The sequence below is a fragment of the Phodopus roborovskii genome, unplaced genomic scaffold (assembly GCF_943737965.1).
Source record: "Phodopus roborovskii unplaced genomic scaffold, PHOROB, whole genome shotgun sequence".
NCBI classification, from domain to species: domain Eukaryota; kingdom Metazoa; phylum Chordata; class Mammalia; order Rodentia; family Cricetidae; genus Phodopus; species Phodopus roborovskii.
The window spans coordinates 11,829,319-11,854,091 of NW_026125059.1; the positions used below are offsets into that span (position 1 = coordinate 11,829,319).

A 24,773-nucleotide genomic window follows, 5' to 3' on the forward strand; every position below is an offset into this window, starting at 1 on the left:
TCCGACGCTCCCTGGCAGCGGGGTGGAGGCTCCGCCCAGTTCCCCACTATGCCCCGCCCCAGCTCCATCCATTCTCCACTAGTCCCCTCCCAGTTCCCCGACAAGGCCCCGCCCCTCCACTGCCTAGCCGTTCCCACTAGGCCCCGCCCTCTTCGACGATAGATCCCGCCCACCTTACTCTCTCCAGCAAGGCCCCGCCCCACTCCGCCCTCCTGCCCCTGGGCTCCTCCCAGGTCCCGCCCCCGCTCCGCCTGCCCCGGGCCCGCTGAGCGGCGCCTGTCCGGGATGAGGAGCCCGGACGCTTGAGCCGCGGCGCGACCTCGGCGCGGGAAGTTTGGGCGCCGCGAGGCGATGGAGGCGCCCGGTAGCGGTGGCGGCGACAGCGGCGGGGACCCAGGCGGGGATGGTGCGCAGCCCGACGCCCGCGGCCCCGGCTCCGGGCCGTGCGCGGCCGCCCGCGAGTCGGAGCGCCAGCTGCGCCTCCGTCTGTGCGTGCTCAACGAGATTCTGGGCACCGAGCGCGACTACGTGGGCACCTTGCGCTTCCTGCAGTCGGTGAGCTCCCGCCACCTGTGGCCGGCCAGCCCGCGTTGCGCTTTTGTCTGTGGTTCCCCGCCTTGCGCTTAGTTTGAAAATGGTTACATCCGCGCGGCCGCTACCCGGGGCCCCGTTGGGGGCCGGTGTGGGGAAAAGCCGGGACAGGGGCTCCGCGCACCCTTGGCTCTACTGGGGACCTGTGGGCTCCGCAGCCGTGCCCTCAGCTCTAATTACACAGCCACAGCTTTAGACTGCAAAACAGCATCCGAGTGCGCCCTTGTACCACGCACCTTACACGGGTCTCAGTAGGCTGAGCCGTTATCGGGCTCTTCAGTACCGCGCATATATTTTCCGGTTTTTAAGACCGGGAAGAGTTTCGGCTCCAGAGAGGGTTGAGTCCCTTGCTCTGGATTGCACAGCTGGCTGGCTACGTGGGGTTGAATGCAGGGCGGTGACCTAAGGCAGCCAGCCCCGCGGGTGCTTTAAACTCGGGTGCTTAGCTTCCCTGGTGTCTCTACTGAGAATGAGGAAGGGGCCACTTCCCTACCATCCTAGGAAGTGAGAAAACTGGAGGGGGTGGGATTGGCTGGTCTAGGAGAACTGTGGGCTTTAATCTCCGTGCCTCCTGCTGGGGCCGCTTTAACTCCGGTCTTGGGTTGCTTGGGTTGGAGGAAGTCTTAACCCTGCTTCAGGAAGGGTGGTGTGTCTGTGTGTGTGTCTGTGTGTGTTTCAGAGACCCCTGAGCCACACTACTGCTCTCTACTTCTGGGAGAAAGGGTTTCCCAGTGGCTCGAGGGTGCAGGGGAGTCTGTGTGAGGTCGAGGGTTCCCATTCAGGGAGGAGGGAGTACCAAGGAGGGGGGAGGAGCTGTGTAGAGGTATTGAAAGCCATTTGGCCCTGGGATCCTTCTGGAAAGGCCTGTGAGAATAAAACAGGGTTGGCTTTCTTTCCCATCTCCTCCTTTCTCACAGTTAAGGGGGAGAGAGAGAGAGAGACAGAGACAGAGAGACAGACAGACAGAGAGAGAGAGAGACACACACAGAGGCAGACACAGGGTTTGCCAGCTTGAAGCTGGCAGTTTCTAAATGAAAGGTGCAGCCACTTTGTCATTGCTGAGCAATGCCAGCCAGATTCTAGGGGACTCCTCACTTCCCCCTCATCAGTGGCTGAGCTCCTCAGCCTTAAAAAGAAACAGGAAATGTAAACCAGTTTTTATATTGGGGGGAATACACTCTCCCCCCCCATGTATGCCCCTGGCTATTGTGCTGGTTTAACTGTGGCTTTAAATTGTCCCCATGAAGAGTCTGGGAAAGCTAGGACAATAGAAATTGATCGGAGTCCACATTCTTAGAATTAAAGAAACAAACAAAAAGTTTTCTCTGGCTTTCATGTCATCCCCAGGACACCTGTCGTTTGTGGACAACCATTCTTAGGTGTGACGGGGCATTCTGAGATGAGTAGGCTGATTGGATGTTTCTTGGAGCATCCTACCACCTATGCTGATCTCAGTTTCCCCACCTGTACAAGAGTAGGGACCCCAGGCTACTCCTGTGCCTTGCAGAGGACTGATTGTGTAACCCGAGGAGCATGCCCTACCCTGTAAGCCCAGGAGGCCCTCTCTGGCCTCTGGGGAATGGCCCTCAGGCAACCCATTTAGTCCTGGAAGCCTGGAGTGAGAGATGCCTGTTCATCTCATCACCCAGGCTTTCTTTATGTAGCACAGCACAGAGGGGCTGGCAGTTCTCCCGGGTTCTCCCCACTTGTCAGCTTTTGTGCACCCTGACCAGGGGTTCCCTGTGCTCCTGGCTCTCTGGGAGGAGCCAGTCTAGTCTACTGTGGCAAAATGGGTACTTTAACAAGTCCAGAGCTAGGGAGGTCGAGATAGCTCAGTGAGGTAAAGGCACTTGCCCTTAAGCCTGAGGACCCCAGTTTGGTCCCTGAGACCACCCCATGGCATACATGCCCTCCCTCCGAATAAATAAGTAGATAATGTAATACAAAAAGATCCAGATCTCCAAATTCAGAACCGGATTGCTTGGTGTGAGGTCTTTGGATCAGTGGCTTTAGGCAACTTGGCTTGACATCTTTGGGCCTTTATTCCCTTGTAAGAATACTAGGTCTTGTTTTTTTTTTTTTTTTTTTTAAAGGGTGGGTAAGTTCTACAACTTACCCAGAGCCCTAGGAGCAGTGCCTGCAGGCAGCTAGCTATGCAAATATCAACTGAAATTATGAGTTATGTGATAATTAATCTTCCAGGTGGGTAGGATAGTAGTCTCTGCTTCCAGAGAACAATGTGATCACAGGGGGCTGCCTGGAGGAAGTGAGGTCTGAGTCTGCACTGATAGAAAGCCTGGGGACTTCCAGTGAATTTCCTTTTGACCTTTGAACTCTAGCCACGGAAACCAGTGGGTCTGTTTTGTTCCCATCCTGGGGCTCTGGGGCTCCTTCAGCCTATCCACGCTGGATTTGTGCTGTACCCAGACACTGGGTTGTATTCTTCCTTGTCTCCCTGGAACTCTGTCTAGAGAATCAGAAAGAAGCAAGAATGTTTTGTGGAGATTTTGGCACCGTTTCAGGCCACTGTGGAGGTTGAGTGACCATGCAGGGGTGGATGGGGTGAGACTGAATGGGGTCTTGACTCAGGATCTTGGGTTTTAGCTGGCTGGGGCAGTGCTAATGGGGACAGAATGTGACAGATCATGTAGGAGCTGATCTTTGTCATTTACTGTGCAGCATTTTGCATGTGGCAGTCACTTAATTCACCTTGAGAAGGATGCTGGTGCTTCCCACTGACAGATGAGGAAACTGAGGTGACAGGTTGAAGTGAGCTCCGCGGTGGCTTGGTCTGTTGATGGTGCAAAGGTTGCGTGTGGAGCTCTAGAGCCAGGCTAGACATAGGCTTTCACCTACAGACCAACTTGGAGGATACCTCGGTTTCCACATCTGTATTGTGGGTGTATTTATTGTAGCACCTTTTTCACAGGGCTGTCGCAAAACTTGAACGAGCCTGACGGTAACTCCTACTGTTTGTAGTTGGAGACAGAGAGTAAGTAGTTAGAGATTGATGATGTTTGGGCAAGGTGGGCAGAGAACCCCAGTGGGGTCTGCCTTGCCCTGAGGCTTCCCCTTGGCCAAGGACAGAGATCTGCCATTTCCAGCCACCCAGAAGTTCTTTGCAGAACCACCCCGGCTGGGGTCTTTGAAAGGAGCAAGGATTGTGGGCACAAAGCTCCCAGAATGCATCTGGTGGTTCTGCTTTTTTTTGGGGGTGGGGAGGAGGAGACCAAAGATTTTCTCTGTGGAGCCTGCTCACCAAAACAAGAAATTGTGGTTTGCACAGTCACTCTGTGTTTTGTTTTTTAAAAAGCTCTTGTGTTCCTAGCCCTACCCTAGGGAGAAAGGCTGGGGGTGCAGGGCAGTCTAGACTCTGCAGTTATCCAGTCAGGGAGAACACCTAGTGTCTTTGGGCATCTTCCTATGCTTGTGCTTGGAAAAGTAGGGTACTGAGAAGAGTGGGCAGAGCAGGTCTGCTTTGGGGATGGAAACGGTCATTATGGGGCTGGGGAGACAGCTGAGTGGATAAAGCACTTGGCTTGCAAGTGTGAGGACCAGAGTTCAGAGCTCTAGAACCCATATAAAAGGTAGGCAGGTGCGGCTGTCCAAAGGGCAATGGGACTAGCCAGTGGGAAAGCTAGATATCCTGCCCAATATATAAGGGGGAGAGTGACCAAGAAGACAAATGGCATCAACTCTGGGTCTCCATATTCATGTGCATACATGTGCATGCTCATATATACACGTATATGCTCCTGCACACAAATGAACATGCATATGTCCAGGTATAGCACAGGGAACCTGGGCCAGAAACCAATGAAATCCTTCAACATTTTGGTTTAGAAATTTATTGTACCTATTTGTGTGTGTGTGTGCGTGTGTGTGTGTGTGTGTATACAAGCCACAGTGCATGTGTAAATGTCAGTTTTCTCCCCCTACCATGTGAGTCCCAGGGAGCAATCTCAGGCCATTAGTCCTGGAAGCCTGTCCTTGACCATTGAACCATCTTGCCAGCCCCTCGGTTTTAATTAATTAATTACCTAATTTGTTTTTTGAGATAATATCTCACATAGCCCAAGCTGACAGTGGACCTGATATGCAGCAGAGGTTGACCTTGTGTTGTGTGACAGAACTTTCCCTGGGGAGATGAAACACACGCTTTTACTCACCCAGATAGGGAACACACAATAGATCCAAGTATGAATATCACCAAAGCCTAGCTTAATGAACCAGTGAGTTTTGTTGAGGTTACTTACAGGAATATGGGTGAGGGGTCACTTACAGGAGCAGAAATGACTCAGAGACAGCTGCATCACCAAAGCCCACCCCAGCATGGGTGACTGTTTACAAAAGCTGGGAACCTGGAGCACATTGCACAGCCTAAGGCAGCTCCACAGGTTGAAGGGTGTTCTTTCCAGGTGCCTCAGTTGGTCTAAGTCTCTTCCAGGCAACTCAGCTGATTTTTGCCTCTTCTGGGAAGCTGGTGGTGGTGCAGGGGGTGGGGAGTTGGCTAGTGAATCTGGTGAGTCTCAGGGAGTTGTTTTTTTTTTTTTTGAGACAGGGTTTCTCTTTGTAGCTTTGGAGCCTGTCCTGGAACTCACTCTGTAGACCAGGCTGGTCTCAAAACTCACAGAGATCTGCCTGTCTCTGCCTCTTGAGTGTTGGGTGCCACCACTGCCTGGCCTGGCACAGGGAGTTCTTGAGGCTTTTTTTTTTTTTTTTTTTTTTTTAACCTCCCTCCTTAGGGAGCTCTCCTGCAGGATGGAATGTTTCAGTCTTGGAGGAGACTGTTACACTCCACCCTTTCCCATGATTCCCAAGCCTTGGAAGGAGTGACTTCAGATGTCCCTGTGTGACTGAGAAACTAAGAACCAGCTACCATGCCACAGTTACAGTCATTTGTTCTCAGGGGCTTCACCAGTGAGTTGAGACTGATAACACATGATCTATGGGTGTAAACACCTGTGGTTAGAAGGCAGTTTTGACAGGCCCATCTCACTGGTCTAGTAAAACCATAGAAGTTGCTCCTCCAATGGGACTTAGGCCCTCTTTTAAGTCCAAGGCTTTTTGTCTCACCTTACAGTACGGATGTGAACCCTTTCTTGTGGAGTGAACCTTAAGTCTGGTTGGAAGGCTGTGGTTGGTTTCACTCACGACAGCTGAACCGCTATTGCACAAGCATGTGCTTCCTGCCTGGCACGTCAGTGTTCTAGCGTGCAGGGTCCACAGCCAAGCAGAAACGTTGGTGACAGGTCTCTACCAGCAGCCTGCAGGGTGTTATAAGGAGCCAGTCAGTAGGCTGGGAGTTTCCAGTTAGTGCTAGCTTGGTCTTTCCACGTCTTACAATCACAGCATGCATATGAGTGCCTTTAGCAGTGGGGCCTTACCTTCTGGTTTTGGCATGAAACCAATAGCAGTAGCAGTAGCCTTTATGGTTTGTGGGATCTCAGGAGCTTCCCCGGCCAGCAACTCAAGGAAGTAGCCCACCCCAGGACTAGGGTTTTCATTTAGTAACTTCAGGGCCTGTGAAAGGGTCCTTTTGCATTTATTTTTCTTTTACTTAACCCAGCGCCAGTAGTGCTGCAGGATAGGTGAAAGTACCACTGCCTTCCCAAATCTTCAAAACACTCAGAGGATAGCATTTTGTCATCTTTATAAAGGTGATGGACAGGACAAGGCAACATCCCAAGCCACCCATAACAAACTGGGGCTACAAAGATGACCTTGGCAAAGCACCTGGAGTCTGCTGTCACCTGTTCTAATGGTCAGGTGACCCCAGAGGTTCACAGCTAAGAAGATACTAAAGCTTAACACAAGCAAGGTCTGATACAGCACGGGAAGGCTCCATCTATCTGTATCAGTTGCTTCCACCACAGATCAAGATTGGGTACAGAGCATGGATAAGAGGCACTGACTTAATTAGCCCCGTAATCCCTAAGTCATTCTCTGTGAGGCGTTACATTTCCATATCTTGGACTTCTTCCTCACAGCCCTTCCTACATTTTCTCACACCCGATAAACTCAGTGAGCCCGAATTAATTTGCTCAGACCTACTCAGGGCCAAGAGGGAATGAGGCCTGCTGCACCTGCTGGCTCCCAGGGTCAGAGGTGCCCTGAGTTGGCACTGTGGATGTTGCTGTATCTGTTGCTACTCCATCCACCATACCCGGTTGTTGGGGAGTTCCTGGCTGGGAAAACCCATCTCTGCCCCTAGCATAACCTTTTGCTGAAGGTAACTGTACCCTCCTTAGTGCAAACCCACTTCTGAGTCAGGGTTAATGTTTTGCCACATTTGTCTTCCAGTAGCCCAGACAGATGTCTGTCTGTCTTGCCTTTTTACAGTCTCCTCTAGGTTGCTCTCTCAGTTCACAAACTCTCCTTACCTGCTGGTCTAAGCCACTAAGAGCTTCCAAAGCCTCTCTTACTTTATAAAAACCTTACCCTGCTAGTGGACTCAGAAAAGGCACTAAAGCTCCACACTAGCCTCGAGGTCCCTGCTGGATCAACCTTTTTATTAGCTGTTTCTGGCCTAGAGAACTGGGGTTCAAGCATGGCTCCTCCTTTTTTTTTTTTTTTTTTTTTTTTTTTTTTTGAGATAGGGTTTCTCTGTGTACCTCTAGCAGTCCTGGAACTCACTGTACAGCAGCTTGGCCTTGATCTCAGAAATCCTCCTGACTCTGCCTCCCGAGTTCTGGGATCAAAGGCAGGTGCCACTAGTGTCTGCCTTACAACTCCCCTTATTCCTAGTTCCCTCAGTAGTGTGCCCCTCCTCTGTGGCTCTCAGTTCCTGGTATTTATGGGGACCTTGGAGGGAGATAGCCAAGTGCTCCTAAAGGCTCTGATAAGCCAATCTGTCAAGGACTGATTTCCCGCATACTGTCTTAGGTTATGCAGCCTTTGCCTTAAGGAGGGATGGCAGTTACATTGCTCAGTTCTCGGCCTCCACAGCAGCCAGACTGATCCTGTCCACTGCCATGTCTCACAGCCTCACGAGCCAGGGCTTGACGGGTATATTTTATTGCTTTTACCACCTCTTTATCATTCTCTTGTTTATCTAATTTAGTTGTCATATCAGGGGCTAACATGGATAGCCACATCTCCCTTTCTTGTTGCAATTGGTCCTTTGCACAAACACGCTCCTGCATTTCTAACTACATATAACAGAGGCCAGGCAACCCCCGCCGCTGCTTGCCAGCAGCCTCAACTCTTGTGTCTAATTTCAAAGATTGCAAGATTTTCTCTAAACCTTTAACCGTGTGCAGGTCATCTCCATATTCTCGTGGTGGACCCCACTCATCAGGTGGGCATGACACCTCATACCACACAGATGAAGACTGCCATCCCAGCATCCCTCCCACAGGCACCCCTGATCCTGATGGCTCAGCCTTAGTTGCTGTTTCACTACCAAGAACTGTGCAACTGCGTCGTGGCACAGAGGCACACTGTCACACATCATACAGGAAGGGACAACTCTCTTGGAATTTCCTCCATGGATGCTCCCACGTCAGGCCGTTTCAGCCTCAGTTGGATGCCCCGCTACCCATAGCCAGGACCACGCACTCACTCCTCCCCAGCCCATTTTTGGTTCTGTTATGACCCTGTTTGAGTGCCAGTTATGTTGTGTCACAAAACGGTTTCCTGGGAAGACAAAGCACACTCGTCTACTCACCCCATGTAGGAAACTCAAGATAGACCAAAGTATGGATACTATCGAAGTTCATTTTGGTGAACCAATGAGTTTTATTGGGGTTACTAACAGGAATATGGGTGAAGGGTTACTTCCAGAAGCAGCAATGACTCAAGATAGCTACAGCACCAAAGCCCACCCCAGCATGAGTGACAGCTCACAAAGCTGGGAACCTGGAGCACAGTGCATAGCCTGCAGAGAGCTCTACAGGTTGGAGAGTGTCTTTCCAGGTGCCTCAGTTGGGCTAAATCTCTTGCAGGCAGCTGGCTGGTCTGGGAGTCTTCTTTGCTTCGGGTTTTGTTTTTTTCTGGCAGGGTGGAGCCTAATGAATCTGGTGAGCTTCAGGGAATTCCTGAAGGGACTCTTGTTGGTTCCCTGCTTAAGGAACTTCCTTGGAAGGTTTTAATCTTGGAGGAGACTCCTATACAATTTCTGGTCCTCCTGTCTACCCTTCTGAGTTACAGGCGTGTGCCACCACAACCCATTTATATATTGCTGGGGATTGAACTCGGGACTTCTTGTATGCCAGGCAAGTACTCTGATGCCCATTGAGCTATTTAATTGCTTGTAGGTATTGGGGATGGGACCCAAGGCCTTGCGTATGCTAAGCAAGCATTTTTCCACAGAACTGTATCCCTGGCCCCAGTGAGCACCCCATTGGTGATAACATCTCAGATGTCAGGATTCTGTGGCCCATTTCTATGTCTTTGCAAGCAGAGCCCTGGACAGATGGAAATGTGGGCACTGATTACGTTTCTCAGTGTGCAGGTATTTATGAGACGTCAGCTGTCCCATGCAGACTATGAGCCAGACCCTGGGAATGCAGCCACCAACAGGGCACATGTGGCTCTTGTCCTTTGGAGGATGGCTGCACCTGTGAATGAACAGCTCTTTCTCAGACACAGGAAGCTCATTCACCATTATTCTCATACTCTTCCTGGTAGCCCTGCATCCTGCCACTTCAGGAGTGATGGATGGTGCTGGTGTTCCTGGCCTGGGAGACCTCAGGCAGGAGTAGTGGAGGGTACTCCCCTGATCAGGCCAAAGAGCCAGGTCCTGCTGGGCTGTCTTCCTCTCACAAGAATGTCTTTGGTGCAGTGGCGCCTAGCCAGCCTCCACGATCATTTGTTGACTTCTTTTTGTTTCCCAGGAAGATAGCTCTCTGGGTAAAATCTTGTCAAGAGGGGCTTACCCTGAGCTAGTGTGTGGGGTCTCCTGTCCTTACTACCTAGCTACCAAGCCAGGGCCGAACAGGCCCTCACCCTGGTCTGTAGAAGTCTGCTGAGCCAGAGTGAGAAACTGATCCCTGTGAGGGGCAATGGCCTAGGTTCAGCCAGGGTCCTATTCCCAGACCCCTGGGGACTGTCGAACCCCGAACCCAAGGTCCTGGAGGAGCCAGCTGCCGACAGGGCGCTCTGTGCTGGTGTTCCACATAGTGAGGCTACGTTGTACATTGTAGGACAATTGTCAGTGTCATCTGACAGGGGCTAGATGCCAGGAACAGTCTCTGTCCTGTGGGACTATCAGGAAAGTCTCAGAGGTCGCCAGATACCCCGTGAGGGTGGTGCAAACAGAGCTCCCGGATAAGGACCCTGGGCTGGGTCCTTTCTGGCTTCTAGCTTACGGTTCCAAACTTTGGGTGTTCACACACGCAGGTAGCAACATGGGAACCCACATGCATGTGTGTATCTGTGTTTAGGTGAGGCCCCAGGGGCTTGAGCTTCTCACCCAGTGGTGTGGCCCCTGTATTCTCACTTTCCTTGTGGGTAAGAGCACAGACTAAGGGTCTGGCTTCATATTTGGGCTCTGCTCCTGTGACCTTGGGCCTAACCCTTCACCACTGTTTGCCAGTCTGTGAAGTGCGGCTGCTTGGAGCCACCCTGGATTCCTTCTTGCACTGCACGCAGACATCTGATCTGGGGAAGGTGCTTAGTGCTCTGGATTTACGCTGGTGGCTACAGGCTCCCTGTATACAGGGGAGTTTAACATGCTTTCTCTGCTCTTCCAGGGGTGACAGGGCCCCTCCTTTGTCATCTGTGTCTGTAGGTGGCCTGCTTCCTTCCCCAATGTGGAACTGACAGTGATCCCTTGACTCTGGGCCAGGAGAGGCCAGGCTATTGTAGACTTGTGTAGGCAGGTCACCGTCCACCTCTGGGGCCTGGGTAGCCAGTCTTCTATCTGTTCAGAGGACAGTGTGGTGGACAAAGCAGCTGCTTCTGTCAGGAGCTTTTATTCATGAATTCACTTCCCATTTGATCAGTAGACACAAAGTACCTACCAGGTTCCAAGTAGGTACGCTCTGTCTTGCTGTATGGCTAGGATGTGATGAACGGGTCCCTACCTCACAGAGTCCTCACATACCCCAGAAGGAGAGCACTTGAAAAATGACCAGTTGTTACAGTAATGGCAACAAGATGTGTGTCAGGCACTGTGTTGAGGGCACTACAGGATTATCTCTGATCCTTTGCACACTCCCCTGTAGTGTGCAAAGACACCGCACCTGTCTAGCATGTGGAGAAAGTAAGGCCCAGAGAGGTTTGGGAATGCACTCGTCTGCAGCTGGGATGGTGACACATGAAATAAAATGTAGGTGACAGGTATGATGACAGCTGCTCAAGTGGAGTAGCCAAGGAAGGCGTCTCTGGAGGTGGAGGGCTTCAGGAAGCGTGTTAGAGGCAGCGGGAAGTGCTTGTGCAAAGGCCCTGAGGTTGGATGGCATCTGGCTGATTGAACAGTCAGAGCTAGAGTGGTTACAGGGAGAAGATGGGGTGCAGTTGCTGTGGTTGGTTTGGGCCAGGTGTCTCAGGCTTCCTCTGCGTGTGTATGTGTGTCATGTGTGACATGTGCATGTGGTGTGTGCGTGTTGAGCACTTTGGGTTTATGGTGGAAGGCAGCTTGTGTGGAAGTCTCTGGAGCCTCCTCCTTCCTCTGTGGGGGGTCTATCTAGGAGGCAGGTGACACACTTGGTCTCCTGAAAGCAGACCCCTTTAGCCTACAGGCTGCTGTGTGTCCCAGGGTGGGTCTCCTGGCAAGGTCCCTGCTTCCTGGTCTGGCCAGGTCACAGGGGATGCGAAGGATGCACAGAGCGGAGGAGTTTGGGCTGTTTGTAGCCAGCATGTAGAGGAGGTGTGCTGGTAGCTGCCTCTGAGCCTCCAAGCCAGGACATGATGCTGTTGTGAGTGATGGCACCGGCTTTCCTGTGACAGAGGAAGACAGCCCTGTTTTTTGCTCAGGAAGTTCAGCGCCTGATTAAAAACGGTCTGGTGGCCCCACCCTGCACTCCGCCGCCGTGCCATAGCGGATCCTCTGTGTGTCCTGAGCTCTCCCCCCTGCCTGGCTGGCTGGTGTTCAGACACACTTTGGGGGAGGGGCTCTGGAGGCAGGAGGCTTGGTCAGAGTCTCGGCTGCTGCCTCTCAGCACCAAGGAAGCATCCTGCAAGGGCTCCTCCATGGCCTCAGCCCTGTCGTTCTTGAGCAGCTCTCTTTAATTGAGACATGATTCATGTGCCATAACCCTCACCCTTCCCAAGCTGCCTGTGGTTCTGAGTTTATTGGTGAAGTTGGACAATACTCCTCTTACCCCCATTACCTCCTCACGCCCCATTTGCCCTTTCTCAGATGCACTTGCTCAGTGTGGGGCTCTCTCCTCCCAGGCCCCGCCCCTCCCTTCCCTTCTCACCCCTGCACGTGCTCAACCCTCCTCTCCCCTAGGTCTGGTCTGACCTCTCATCGCGCCACCTCACCACTTCCTGTATCTTCTATCCTGATGTGATTTTCCCAGTAGCCGACTCGACGCTGGGTGTTTGTTTTATTTAACGGGTGCCGTCTTTCCCTAGGATGTCAGCTGGACCAGGATGGGAGTATCCCTGTATTTCATTCACTCCTCTCTGGCTCAAGAACACCACCTGGAGCAGAGTAGATGATCATCCAGGAGTGAATGGAAAGCCTTGCCTTTCTGTAGACATGTCTGCGCTGTTACATAACACGATGGGTTTGGATTATGTAACTGCTAGTGTTTTGTGTAGACATTGGGAACCTGAGATGGAGACAGTCTAGAGTTTTCTAATGTAGCCAAAGATGCGTGGGTGGGTGTAGGCTGAGGGGATTTGGGGCAGGAGAATGCTCTATGGTGTGGCATCCTGCTTATGAGATCCAGGATCTGGGCCAGTCCATCATGGACCATCACTGCCTATCTCTGCCTCTGGGGCTGTGTGAACTGGGCCAAGGAGCCGTCCCTCTCTGGGTCTTGGTTTCCTTGCCTGAAAACTAGCTCAGGATGCTTTGTTCTGTGCACGGTGGTGGTCCTTTTCTGTGGAATACATGTTTCCTGTTCCCTCTGTTTCCCTCCTCTTCGCCCAAGGACAGAGGCTTGAGGATGTTAGTGGCCTCTGGCCCTTGGCACTTGGTTCTGCACTCTGGCACTGAGAGCAGCCTTGCTGGCATGGCTGCCGATGGAATGAGAGGCTGTTCCCCCGTTGCTGCTGCTGCGAGGGAACCCAAGATTAAAAAGAGGGGTCTGTTGCTCAGGTACACAGCACAACTGCTCCCCTCCACATGCTGTGCCACCCGAAGGTAAGGGCAGGGAGGGTGCTGTCTGGGTGGAGCCAGTGTGCTGCTCAATGCCGAGACACTTGTCAGGTCCCACAGAGGTGCTGTGTCTTAATTGTTAAGGAGTTCTAGTAAGTTCAGTGAGTTAAAAGAGCCCCTGTATTCCTAGGGTTTCCGTAGGTTAGAGGTCGGGTGTAGCATACTGAAGCTACAGTACAGGTGTTAGCCAGGGCTGGGATGTCATCTGAGGTTGGGAAGGGAGGGGCTTAGCTTCTTCATTATTCGTACTGTTACTTTATTGTGAGGAGATGGCAGTGCACACAGGGTTTTGCATGTGGTAGTCAAGGTTCCACCACTGAGCTGAGCCACACATCTTCTGGTAGAATCTATCTAGGCAAGTGCTCTACCACAAGTTACCCCTTTACCCCAGTAGATTCTAGGCAACTGCTCTCCCACTGAGCCAGCCCCTCACTGAGGGATTTTAGGCAAGTGCTCTCCCGGTGAACCACACCCCTAGGCTATTACTGGGAGGCTTCTACACTCTCCACTGCTCTGTCATGCCCCCAGGCTGCAGTCTGTGCGGACTGTGGGCAGAATTCATGTTGCTGTTTTAGAGACCCCTTCCCTACTGGCTGCAGTGATCATTGTCACACATTTTCCCCTCGCGTGACCCTGTCTCTCTAACATGGTACAGAATGTTCACCGTCTTCTGAAATATTGGCTGATTTGGTGGTAGGGTTTTAGGAATGAGCCTGGAGGAGCCCTGCTCATGATACACTTACACTGGGGACTTTAGACTCAGACCTGAGGTAGTGTAGGGTGGCTGCCTGTCCTCTTGTCCCCAGATGCCATCTGCTCTTCCTCTCTTAGTTGGCCAAGGAAGCCATCTACTGCATTAGTTTCTCAATATTGGGGCTTTTCCAGGCAATTTATCCAGTTGTGACTTCCAACTGAATTCTGCCATGCTCAGAGAGAGCGTGGGGACTCTCAGCCTTTCAACCTGGATTGAAATTTGGTCTGTGACCCGACATAGGCTCTGACTGGTTTGTTCAGTCCTTCCAAATGCATCGGAAAAGAAGGTATGTCCTGCTGTGCTGGGCTGATGGTCTGAGGAGGTCATGAAGCTCAGGTGGTTTTCTAGGCATCTGCAGCCTTCTGGTTTCAGTACTACCTGCTCCATTGGTCACCAAGAAGGCCATGGTCTCCAGGGAGGATGGAGATGTGTCTTTCAGTTTTTGTCATGTGCATTTTGTTCTGGCTGATATGACTTTACAGTTCTATCTTCTTGAGGAAGTGATGACCCCTTTGTCATCCTGGAGCATATCTCTGTCCCCTCGACATGCTCCTTGTTTGTCTGCTACCAGGGGCTGCCATTTTTCTTTGCCTTCTACCCCCTTGTCCCAGCCTCTTTGTGTCTTTTTATCTCCAGTACATCTCTTACAGGCACCTTATGGTTGGGCCTGCTTTTTCAAATCCAGTCTGACAGCCTCTGCTTTTTAATTAGACTATTTAGCTCACATATGTTTATTTCTATGACTGACAGGGTTGATTTTAGATCCAGCGTCTTGCCACATCCTTCTGATTTGTCTGCTAGGCATGGTGGCAATTACCAAGGGTCTGCTTCATCTCTCTAACCCACTCAGCTGGAGGTAGAAGGAATGGAGTGTGTAGGTGAGTTCAGTCTTACCTCCTCAGTGTGGCTAAGGCAGTATTGTGTGATCTGCCCCACCCCACCCCTTCCTTCATTCACCCTGCTCTTCACCCCCCTCCTCTTAGCTTTCTTTTTGCCTATGACCTTGCTCCACCCATTGCATCCTGAGTCCTTCTTTGCTGTTCCTTCTGTGTGGAGCACCGTCACCTGCTCTGTCTGAATAGTGACCCCAACCTTGGCCTCTAGCTCCCAGTCTCATCTTCTGATCCTTTCTTGTTGTTTTCTCCACACCACCGCATTCTTAGGGATTCACACAGCCATGAGCCATCTGTCTGTTTACTCCTTAGAATCTCCTGGAGGGCCCTTGAAGCCACATCCTGTCTGCTGTGGCATGTCATTGGCACATCCCCAGTGTCTGGTATATAACAGGGACCCTGTTGGTATTAGAGGAGGGAGTGGATGCACGGGAAGGGGTGGAAATGGTACTCACTGTGATGGAAACCTCGGCATCCATGATCTTTGAGTGTGTGCACTCTCCCATTAGGCTTCTTGGTTTCTCATTTTACCTGGATGTCAGAGGGTCAGCTCTGTGTGTGCGGTCCTGACCACCAGCTAAGGTGGCTCATGGAATCACAGAGTGCAAAGGAGCTAGGGGCTTGCACCTCACCTCTGCACAGCTGGTGGTACGTGTCCTATTATCTATGAACACAGGTGATGGGCCCTGAGCTCAGCTCTGCCTTGTCTGTGGGTCTCCAGTTTAATCAACTTTCAGAGAGGTCTCCTTATTTTCCCTTTTAGCCCCACCCCAAGCACACATGTCCTTATTATTGCTTGGGTTGCTTGGGTTCCTGTGGGGGTGACTGTGGACTTGAAATATATAAACCCATGTCTCCCCAAACAGGGATATTCCTAGGTAACCACAGCTCAGTGTGCAAAGTCAGGAAATTTAATATTGATGCTGAATTCTCTGCTCTGCAGTTAGTACCCCAAACTCCCTGTTTTCCTGAGTGTCCTGTTCTGGGAGCTTTACTGTGTACTGTCAACTGTACACAACCTGGCAGTATCATGACATACACTCTCCATTGAGGAATTGCCTAGACTAGACTGACCTGTGATTGCGTCTGTGTGGGAGTGTCCTGATTGCTAGTTGATATGGGAGGGTCCAACCCACTGTGGGTGGTGGCATGATTCCCTAGGCAGGAGTGTCCTGAGCTTTGTAAGAAAGCTATCTGAGTGCCTGTCGGGGTGGTGCACACCTTTAATCCCAGCACTGGGGAGGCAGAGGCAGGCGGATCTCTGTGAGTTCCAGGCCAGCCTGGTCTATAGAGCAAGTTTCAGGAAGCTAAGACTGTTATATAGAGAAATCTTGCCTTGGAAAGCCAAAAAAAAAAAAAAAAGGATAGCCGAGGGTAAATCTGTCTGCGAGCCTTGGAGCGGTGCCCCCTCCTGCCCATGCATCCTGCCGGGCTCCTTTGGCTGTGAAGTGAGCTCCCTGGTTAGAGGTAATGCTGTATGGAGCAACAGGCAGGGCTGCATTCAGGTTCCTGCCTCACTTCCCTCAAGGACCGTCATCCGGAATTGTAAGTCAGATAAACCCCTTCTCCCGCAAAGTTGTTTTTTGTCAGCAACAGAGATGAAACTAGGGAGCCTCCCCATGGCATCCCTTTTCCATCACCCAGGGTGCTGTTTCTTCCTCTCCCCATGGTGAGGGTTTCTTTACAGTGCTGGGTGAAATGAGATCTTCACCAACATGCTCAGGGAGTGCTCTGCTCCTAAGCCCCACTTTGGAAGTTTAGGTGGGGCTTTTATTAAGAACTCCCCACTGAGATGATGTTCTGCTCACATTTGCCTTGGTTCTATCCTCCATTGCCTCTGTGACCTTTGAACTCAAGCCTTTGTGGCTCAGTTTTCTCAGCTGTGAAATGGAGCCTCTAGTTAGTTTTACTTCTTAGGGTCCTTTGTATTAGCCACACATTTTTTTGAGCACCTGCTGCTTGCCTGTTCATAGCTTAGGCACTGGCTGCATCAGTGCAGGACAGAGAGATGGGCATCTGGCTCCCTGGTGATGTGGGGACAGCAGCAGAGTAGCTGATTGTCAGATCTGGAGCCTGCTTCCTGAATGGGCGTCCTGTACCTACTAGCTGTACTTGAGAGATTGCCATGCCTGTTGCAGAATGTTTGATGAATGGGGATGGGTAGGGAGATCATCCCCTCCCTACAGCCAGGTCCCTGATGTATTTGCTTGCTTTCCTCTTTCCCTTCCTATGGCTGATCATCTGCATATGTTTGTGTGCCTTGCCTCTTCTGTCCTAGACAAAATTCAGTGTGTGCGTTGCTATGAAGCACTCTGTCCCCAGGGCCCTCGATGGCATCCTAATGAAAGATGGAAGACTGGATCCTCACCATCCAGTTCAGATCCTGGTACTTGCTGCCTGTGTGATTAGTGGTTGCTGCTTTACCTGGTCCGCCCTTTCCAAAAGTAGTGATGTCTTGGACTGATGGGGAGGGCCCTGCCTTAGGGCAGTGTTTGACACACAGTAAGCAATGTGTATATTAGCTATAAATTATCACGGTGATAAGAGCAGGCTATGCTAATCAAACACTAACTAAGGTGTATTATTATTCAGCCATTCCTCTTATATTGGGCATGAGGCCAGTTCTCAATTTTTCAGAGTTAGAAGCTGTGGTAGTTTGATTGTAATTTGTCACCATTAGCTCAAGGGGAGTGGCACTATTAGGAGGTGTGACCATGGAGTAGGTGTGGCCTTGTTGGAGGAAGTGTGTCACTGTGGAGGTGGGTTTTGAGGTCTCATGTATGCTTAAGATACCTCCTAGTGTCTCAAACTACATGTTGTTGCCTTCAAGATGTAGGACTCTCAGCTACTTCTCCAGTACCTTGTCTGCCAGAAGGCTACCATGTCCCCACCATAGACAATAGACTGAATTGGCCCTGGAACACTGCAATCTTAGAATGAGGTCAGGGCTGGTTGAGTCAGAGACAGTGTCTGTGACCTCATCTTTAAACTGAGGTACATAGTTGCTTAGTGGCCCAGGGCTACCCAGGGAGTTGGTGACTGAGATGGAACTGGGATTGGGAACTCATGTTTCCTGAAGTTCATGGTGACAGTCAGCTTTAACCCTACTGCCAGGTGCTCTAGAGCACCAAGGGGTTGGGGCAGGAGTTGGGGATTGAGGTCTCTCTGGATCAGTTGGATGCACTGTGTGTCTGGGAAATAGTATCTTGGATTTCAGTGACCGTGATGGGAGGGTGGGCTGTGTTTCTTGCTGGAAGCCACTGTTGGGTTGACACTGTGGGTCAGGTTTCAGTGTGACTGGGTAGCAGCTATGATCAAATTAGACCCCCTCCTTGTCCTTCATGATTAGAACACAGGCTACAAACTAGGGCTCTTCAGACCAGATCAGACCCCTAAGCGAGTTTTGTTTGCCTGCATAGTGTTTTAGATTTTTTTTTATTGTCAACATTGGAAAAAAAACCTGCTTTTTTTTCTTTTCTTTCACCCTTCCTTCCTTCCTTCCTTCCTTCCTTCCTTCCTTCCTTCCTTCCTTCCTTCCTTCCTTCCTTCCTCACCTTTAATCCTAGGATTTGGGAGGCAGAGACAGGCAGATCTCTAGAACAAGTTCCAGGATAGCCAGGGCTACACAGAGAAACCCTGTTGGGTGTGTGTGTGGTGTGTGTGTGTGTATGGGTGTGTGGGTGTTGTGTATTGTGTCTGTGTGTGTCTTTGTGTGTGTATGTGGTGTATGTATGTGTGTATGTGTCTATGTGTTGTGTCTGTGTGTGTATGTGTGTTGTGTTGTGTGTGTATGTATGTGTTGTGTATGTGTGTGTGTTGTGTGTGTATGTGTGTGTGTATGTGTGTATATGTGTGTGAGTGTGTGTTGTGTATGTGTGTGTATGTGTTGTGTATTGTGTGTATGTGTGTGTGTGTCTGTGTGTATCTGTGTGTGTGTCTGTGTGTGAGTGTGTTGTGTGTGTGTGTGTGTGTGAGTTTTTATGTCTTACATACCCAGCTCAGGTTCCTGCAGGCAGCCCTGGCCCCATGCTTTAGTTTTCCAAAGTCTTTACCTTTCGCTAATGTTCTGCCAATGCCACCACCAACATCTATTTTGGTTGCTATTGCATTTACTTTTTTTTTTTTTTTTTTTAAATAATTGAATAGTTAAGAGGGTAAAGGAGCATTTCTCCCAACATGCTCCTGTTACAGCATGTTCTTTTGAAGGGCCATCCCTTTGTCATTTCTGTTTGTGCTGGGCCATGAGCATTTGAGTTGGAGATGCCAGCCAGCTCTTGGGTGGTCCTCTTCTTTCTCTGAGTGGAGAAGAGGGGAGACGGTTGTTTCCAGAGGGTCGGATTCTGTGGCCTGGCTTCTTACTTCCTGTGGCCTGTGGGCAGTCTCTTTTGCAGTGTCAGCCATTGCATAGGATGCTCTCACATCTGTCCTGCTTACTGCTCTGTGTTCCTTTGGGATGACCCGATAGAGACCTCTCTAAGGAAGCAAGGAGTTTGTGTCCCCCTGCCCATGTGATGAGCCCCTCAGGTGCCCGGCATATCTTCTGCCCTTATATCTAAAGGGACCCCGTTGCCCCTGGTTCTCCTTAGTTCAGTGTTTCTGAAAGAACAAACTGTCCAGCAATAGCTAGTTGGCTATCAGGATTCTTTGGTGTCAATGACAGAAAAATCCATCTCAGCTAGGCAGTGATGGCACATACCTTTAATCCTAGTCCTCAGAAGGCAGAGACAGGCAGATCTTTTGAGTTCAAGGCCAGCCTGGTCTACAAAGTGAATTCCAGGACAGCCAGGGCTATACAGAGAAACCATGTCTCAAAACAAAAGAACAAAACAGAAATCCCAACTGTCTTCAATAAGAACAAGAACTGGGGGCTAGCAAGACTGCTTAGTAGGTAAAGGTGCTTGCTACCAAGCCTGATGACTTGTACTCTGTCTCCGTAATTAAAAATATTAAATGGGGGTGTGCTGCTGCACACCTTTAATCATAGAGTTCTGGAAGTCTGGTCTGCACAGTGAGTTCTAGGACAGTCTGGTCTGCATCGTGAGAACCTGTCTCAAAAACAAAAAACCAAACAGCGGCAGCAACAACGAAAACCAGAAACTGAGAGGCCTGATTTACAGAAGGATCATGTCCTGGGTGGGCTCTGATTGGCTGCCACAGGTCCTGTGACTATGTCTGATCCCTCACTGACATGCAGGTGAAGACCTCCTTGTGCCCTGGGAAGTGGTGGTTTTGGGAGGGGGGCTGGGGGAGAGGGAAGCGTTGTTCCTCGAAAGAACTCTGCTGAGCGTGGAACCAGAGAGGCTTTGGATGTAGCGGAGCTTTTGAGCATTCAGAATGCAGGGTGGACGGTTTCTTCTCTCTCCTGGGCTCCTTGCTGGAAGTCCTTGCTCCTCCTAAGCCCCCTTGTCACCTCTGCTTGCTTTCAAGGCCATAGTCATGCTGGCTCCTTCCTACTGTTTGGGCTCTTTTTGTGGATCTCTTATTAGCATCAGTGGTCACAGGTCTGAAGTGTTTGCTCCAAGCACAGTAGCCTCCCAGGAACTAAGTAGGAAGGTGTCCCGCCTGTCCCACCTCAGGAAGGTTTCACAACCCGTCCAGAGTCACACATTCACCAGCAGTGTGACCTGGGGCCCATCCAGCCTCAGTTTGCTTCTGTGAGTGGTGTTACATTCTTGGGTTGGGGGGATGAAGTGTGAAGGTGGCTTCCAGTGCTTGGCCCAGCCTGAGCTCACAGCTAGTGTTTGTGGAGTGAACCAGCAAAATCAGCAGGGGCTTGGGGCCTGCTCCAGGCCTGCTGAGGAGTCCAGGCCTGAGGTCAGCCCCAGTGGGGAAGCATCCTGTTCAGCTCTGCTCCCCCCCCAAGATCTGAATGAACAGAACCCAGAATGTTCCGGCAGCGCTGGCTCCCTCTCCGTGTGACAAAGGCATCTTTGTCCTTCCCAGGGTGTGAAATCATTACAGAGGGGGAGACAGTGTAGGGCTCTGGAGTCAGCTTGCTGGTATGGGGGAAGGGGTTGTGTGTGTGGGGCTGGGCTGAGGTGTCCTCATCCCATGCAGGGCTCTGTAATGGGGCATCCTGAGGTGTCCCCATCCCATGCAGGGCTCTGTAATGGGGCACCCTGCTCCCCACTTACTCCTGCTTTCATTTTGGGCCAGAATGCTTTTTTCCCTTTGTGGGCGGTGGGATGGGTATAGAACCTAAGGACATGCTAGACAAGTGCTCACTTGCTGAGCTACCCCCCTTTACTTTTTGAGTCTTGCTGTGTAGCCCAGGCTGGCCCCAACAAGCAGTCTCATTGCCTTAGCTTCCTGAATTAGGGATTGCAGGTGTGTGTCCTGGTGCCCAGCCAGGGCTGTAGACTCTGGTTATCTCGTGGAATGAGAATGATGAGGAGCTGCCATTCTGTTGAGAAGTCATGTGTCAACGTCAACCTTCTGTCCTTTATGCTACATGTGAGCACAGCAGCTGTAATACCAGGCTGGCGTGGCTGCAGGGGACGGGCAGAGCAGCCTGAGTGCTAAACTGGCTTGGCTGTGTCTTTAGAACATCTCAGCAGCCTTGGCTCTGTTCCCTTGGGAATCTCTCGAATAAAATCAAAGGGGGGCGGAAAGCATGTGGAGCTAGGGAGATGGCTCAGTGGATAAGGGCGCTTGGCTTCGAAAGCATCAGGATCTGAGTTTGAATCCATTATGCTCACATAAAACGCTGGATGGGTCTCATGTGCATGTAAGCTTAGCATAGGGGTGGGGGCAGAGATCAGCACATCCCAGGAGTTTGCTGGCCGGCCTGCCCAACTGAAATGGTGAGTTTTGGTTCACTGAGAGACCTTGCCTCAGCGTGCTAATGTGAGGAGAATGATAGAGGCAGATACCAGAGGCCTTGCTGTGTTTTCTGCATGTATACTGTTTGGCTTATATGTGTATATGCATGTGTGTGTGTGCACATGTGTGTGCACACACGTGTGCTCATGCTCAGTGTTGGCATGCGTGCATGTGCGTACACACACACACACACACACACACACACACACGAGCATATGAAAGACTTAAAGCTGTTTTTTTTTCCCTTTTCCCAGCTGTGTTTATAATAACACAGCAAAATAAAAGGAACCAACAGGAAACCACGGAAGTGGTCATTAGCAAATATGGATCTATGGTTGTTCATTCACTTGTTAGACTATCAAGCAGCCTTTTCAAAGAATGACCTGACCTCTGATCTCTCACTGGATATGAAGGCAATCCCAGTGTTTAGGGAAAAGACCAACAACAAAACAAAAAGAGCACAGAAACTGGGCTTGATATAAATTCCAGCAGGGGAGGGGAAGGCAGGAGGATCAGGCAGGCGGTCTAGGTCATCCTCAGCTACACAGCATATTTGAGGCCAGCCTTCTTAAAAAGAAGAGGAAGAAGGAAACGAATAAAACAAACCAAAAAAACAGCTTTGCCAAGATCTCTCTTGGTGTTAGATCAGTCAGCTTTCTGTTGCTGTGACAACAGAGAAAGCCAGTTTTGAAGGCGGAAAGAGACATTTTGGTTCCTTGTTTCTAAGGCCACAGTCTTGGTCTGTCCAGTTGCCTTTGGGCCTGTGATAGGCAGTGACTTGTGGCCGTGGGAACAGTTGGAGGAAGCCTGCTCACCTCAGGGTGGCCACGAAGCGAAGAGGGAGAGAGGGAGGGGCTTGGGCCCTGATTTCCCCTGCAGCGCTTTGTCTGCAATGAGCCCAGGGTCTTCTGCTAGGCCATGACTCCTAAAGGTTCTGTCACTTCCAAGTAGCACCCAGGCTGGTGACTGAGGCTTTGGCGGGGGGAGAGGGGGCAAGGGGACACACCCTTGAGACCTACCCCACTGTCTGTGATGGCACGTTCTGGAGCAGCAGGCATGTGAGCTCAAGGTCAGCTGGCTGTTAGAAAAGAGCACCCTAAGCCATAACGGCACGGAGAAAAGAAAACTATTGTCGCATGGACACAGACACCAACATAGGCGGCCTCAGCCGGAGAATGGGGAGAAATGCATCTTCTTTGTATACTTTCGTGCATTGCTGCATGAGTTATAATTAACATATTTTCAAATGAACGTAGAATACATTAATAATAATTCAAGCCATATCCCAGCACACAGTAGCTTGGAGAAAGCCACTGTAGGCTCCCGTACCAGGCTTTGTTTTTGAAATGCTGAGGCTTGAGGCAGGCCTGGATTTCCTGTACTGCTATTTGGCTCACATGTGCTTTGGCAGGTGATGGTAGTATGTGGCAGGCACACTGTCTGGCCAGACCTTAAAATGGCTCAGCTCCCTTGTCAGCCCCACTCTGCTGGGATGCTGCTGCTCGGGAAGGTCCTTCCCTGACTGTTGCACCCGTGTGTGGATAGGGGTTAGGTCCTTTAGGTTCTCATCCACTCTGAGTACTTCTGAGGAGCTGGTTCTACGCCCTGAGTGTCTGTGGCCCTCCCTGCCCCCCACCCCATCACCCTATTCCTTATGGAACTTTTTGCCTGGTACACCTTGACCTTGGCACTGGAGATGCTAGGCCCGTGGCCTCCTTCACAGTGGATGTTAAGGTGGTGCTCCATGCTCCCTTGTCAGAGAACTTCCTAATCTGAAGGCCCAAAGTATGGAAGCCTAATGTTTATTTTTCTTCTCATGTTCAGTTATGTGATTTGGGGCAAGACACATGTGTGTGTGTGTATGCATGTATGTATGTATGTATGTATGTATGTATGTATGTATGTATGATCTATTAATCCATCTGTCTGTCATCTGTCTATATCTGTATATACCTGTGTATCTATCAGTCATCTATCTTCTAGGTTCTCATGGTGATTTCTGACTGAGCCATCTCTCCAACCCTGTTTATCATTTTGAGCCTTAGCTTTATCCTTCCTAAAGTGGGGATGACAACATCACTTCCTTCCTCTGACCCTTGTCCATGTTCCACCTGAGTCAGGGCAGGAACAGGGAAGCTGTATAGTGTGCTTGCTGCTGGGCATGTGGTGGGTGACTCACTAATGGTAGGTGTTACTGAGGGTAACCAGCCAAGCCTGGGGTTTGGAATAAACAGGACAAACAAGCCAGGAAAAAAAAAAAAAAAAACAGGAAAAAAGAGAGACCCTTTGGAGAACACCTGGAACACAGCCCTGTGTCCCATAAACCCAATGATGGGACTCTGTCACCATGGTAACGAGCACACAACCTTGGTTCTACAGAGAGGCCTCTTTTGCTTGCCAGGGAACATGCAGAAATGTGGTTGCACTGGGCTGTCAGGTTGTCAGGACTGGGAAGGATGGGTACTCCGGTGGGTAGCACAGGACAGATGTGAGGTGTCTGGGGTATAGAAGATGGCCCAGCAGGTACAGTGCTTGCTGGATAAGCTGGATAAGAACCACAATTCTCTAGAATCCACGAAAAACCCAGGCAGGCGCAATGGCCACCTATAATTCAGAGACCAGATCGGGGGACAAGTGGTCAGTGGGCTCTGGGTTCAGTGAGACCTTGCCTTGGTGAATAAAGTGGAGCAATTAAGGTAAAGACCTGATATCAACCTCTGGCTTTGTGTTGGTTAGTTTTATGTTAACCTGACACAAGTTAGAGTCATTTGAGAACAGGGACTTTGAATTGAGAAAATGCCTCCAAGAGATTGGCCTGTGGGGCATTTTCTTAATTAATGATTGATGTAGGGAGGCCAAGCTCACTGAGGATGGTGCAATCCTGGGAGTCCTGGAGATATAAGAAAGCAGGTTAAGCAAGCCATGGAGAGCAAGTCAGTAAGCAGCACCCCTCCAGGGTTCTGCTTCATTTCCTGCCTGCAGGTTCCTGTCTGCCTTGAGTTCCTGCCTTGATGTCCCTCAGTGATGGGCTCTGATGTAGAAGGGCAAGCAACGTCAACTTTCTTCCCCAAATTACTTTTGGTCATAGTTTTATCAGAGCAGTAGAAGGCAAACCAAGACAACATGTGTTCATGTGCATACATGTTCATCCCACATGTGAATATGCATATGCACAGGCAGGCATGCACACATATATACACATAAAAGGGAACAGACAAACATCTGATGGCCCCACAGAGAAGGGTCTAGTCAGCAAGGCTGCTGGCTCTTTCTCTTTGTTTGAGACAAGGTCGTTGTGGTGGTTTGAAGGAAAATGGCCCCCAAAAGGAGTGACACTGTGGCTTTATTGGAGTAGGTGTGGTTTTGTTGGAGGAAGTGTGTCATTGTGGTGTTGTCTTTGAAGTCTCATATATGCTCAAGCCATGCCCAGTAAGACAGC

At 50.6% G+C, this 24,773-nt stretch overlaps 1 protein-coding gene across 1 annotated transcript in view; it reads left to right on the forward strand.

Annotated features, from left to right (window-relative positions):
- The first annotated feature begins 245 nt into the window (after positions 1 to 245).
- Positions 246 to 24,773, forward strand: part of Prex1 (phosphatidylinositol-3,4,5-trisphosphate dependent Rac exchange factor 1) — a 149,702-nt gene continuing 125,174 nt past the window's right edge. The window contains exon 1 of the mRNA XM_051186107.1: positions 246 to 555. Coding sequence (XP_051042064.1) covers positions 352 to 555 — 204 coding nt within the window. The 5' untranslated portion in view covers positions 246 to 351. The remainder of the gene's footprint in view (positions 556 to 24,773) is intronic.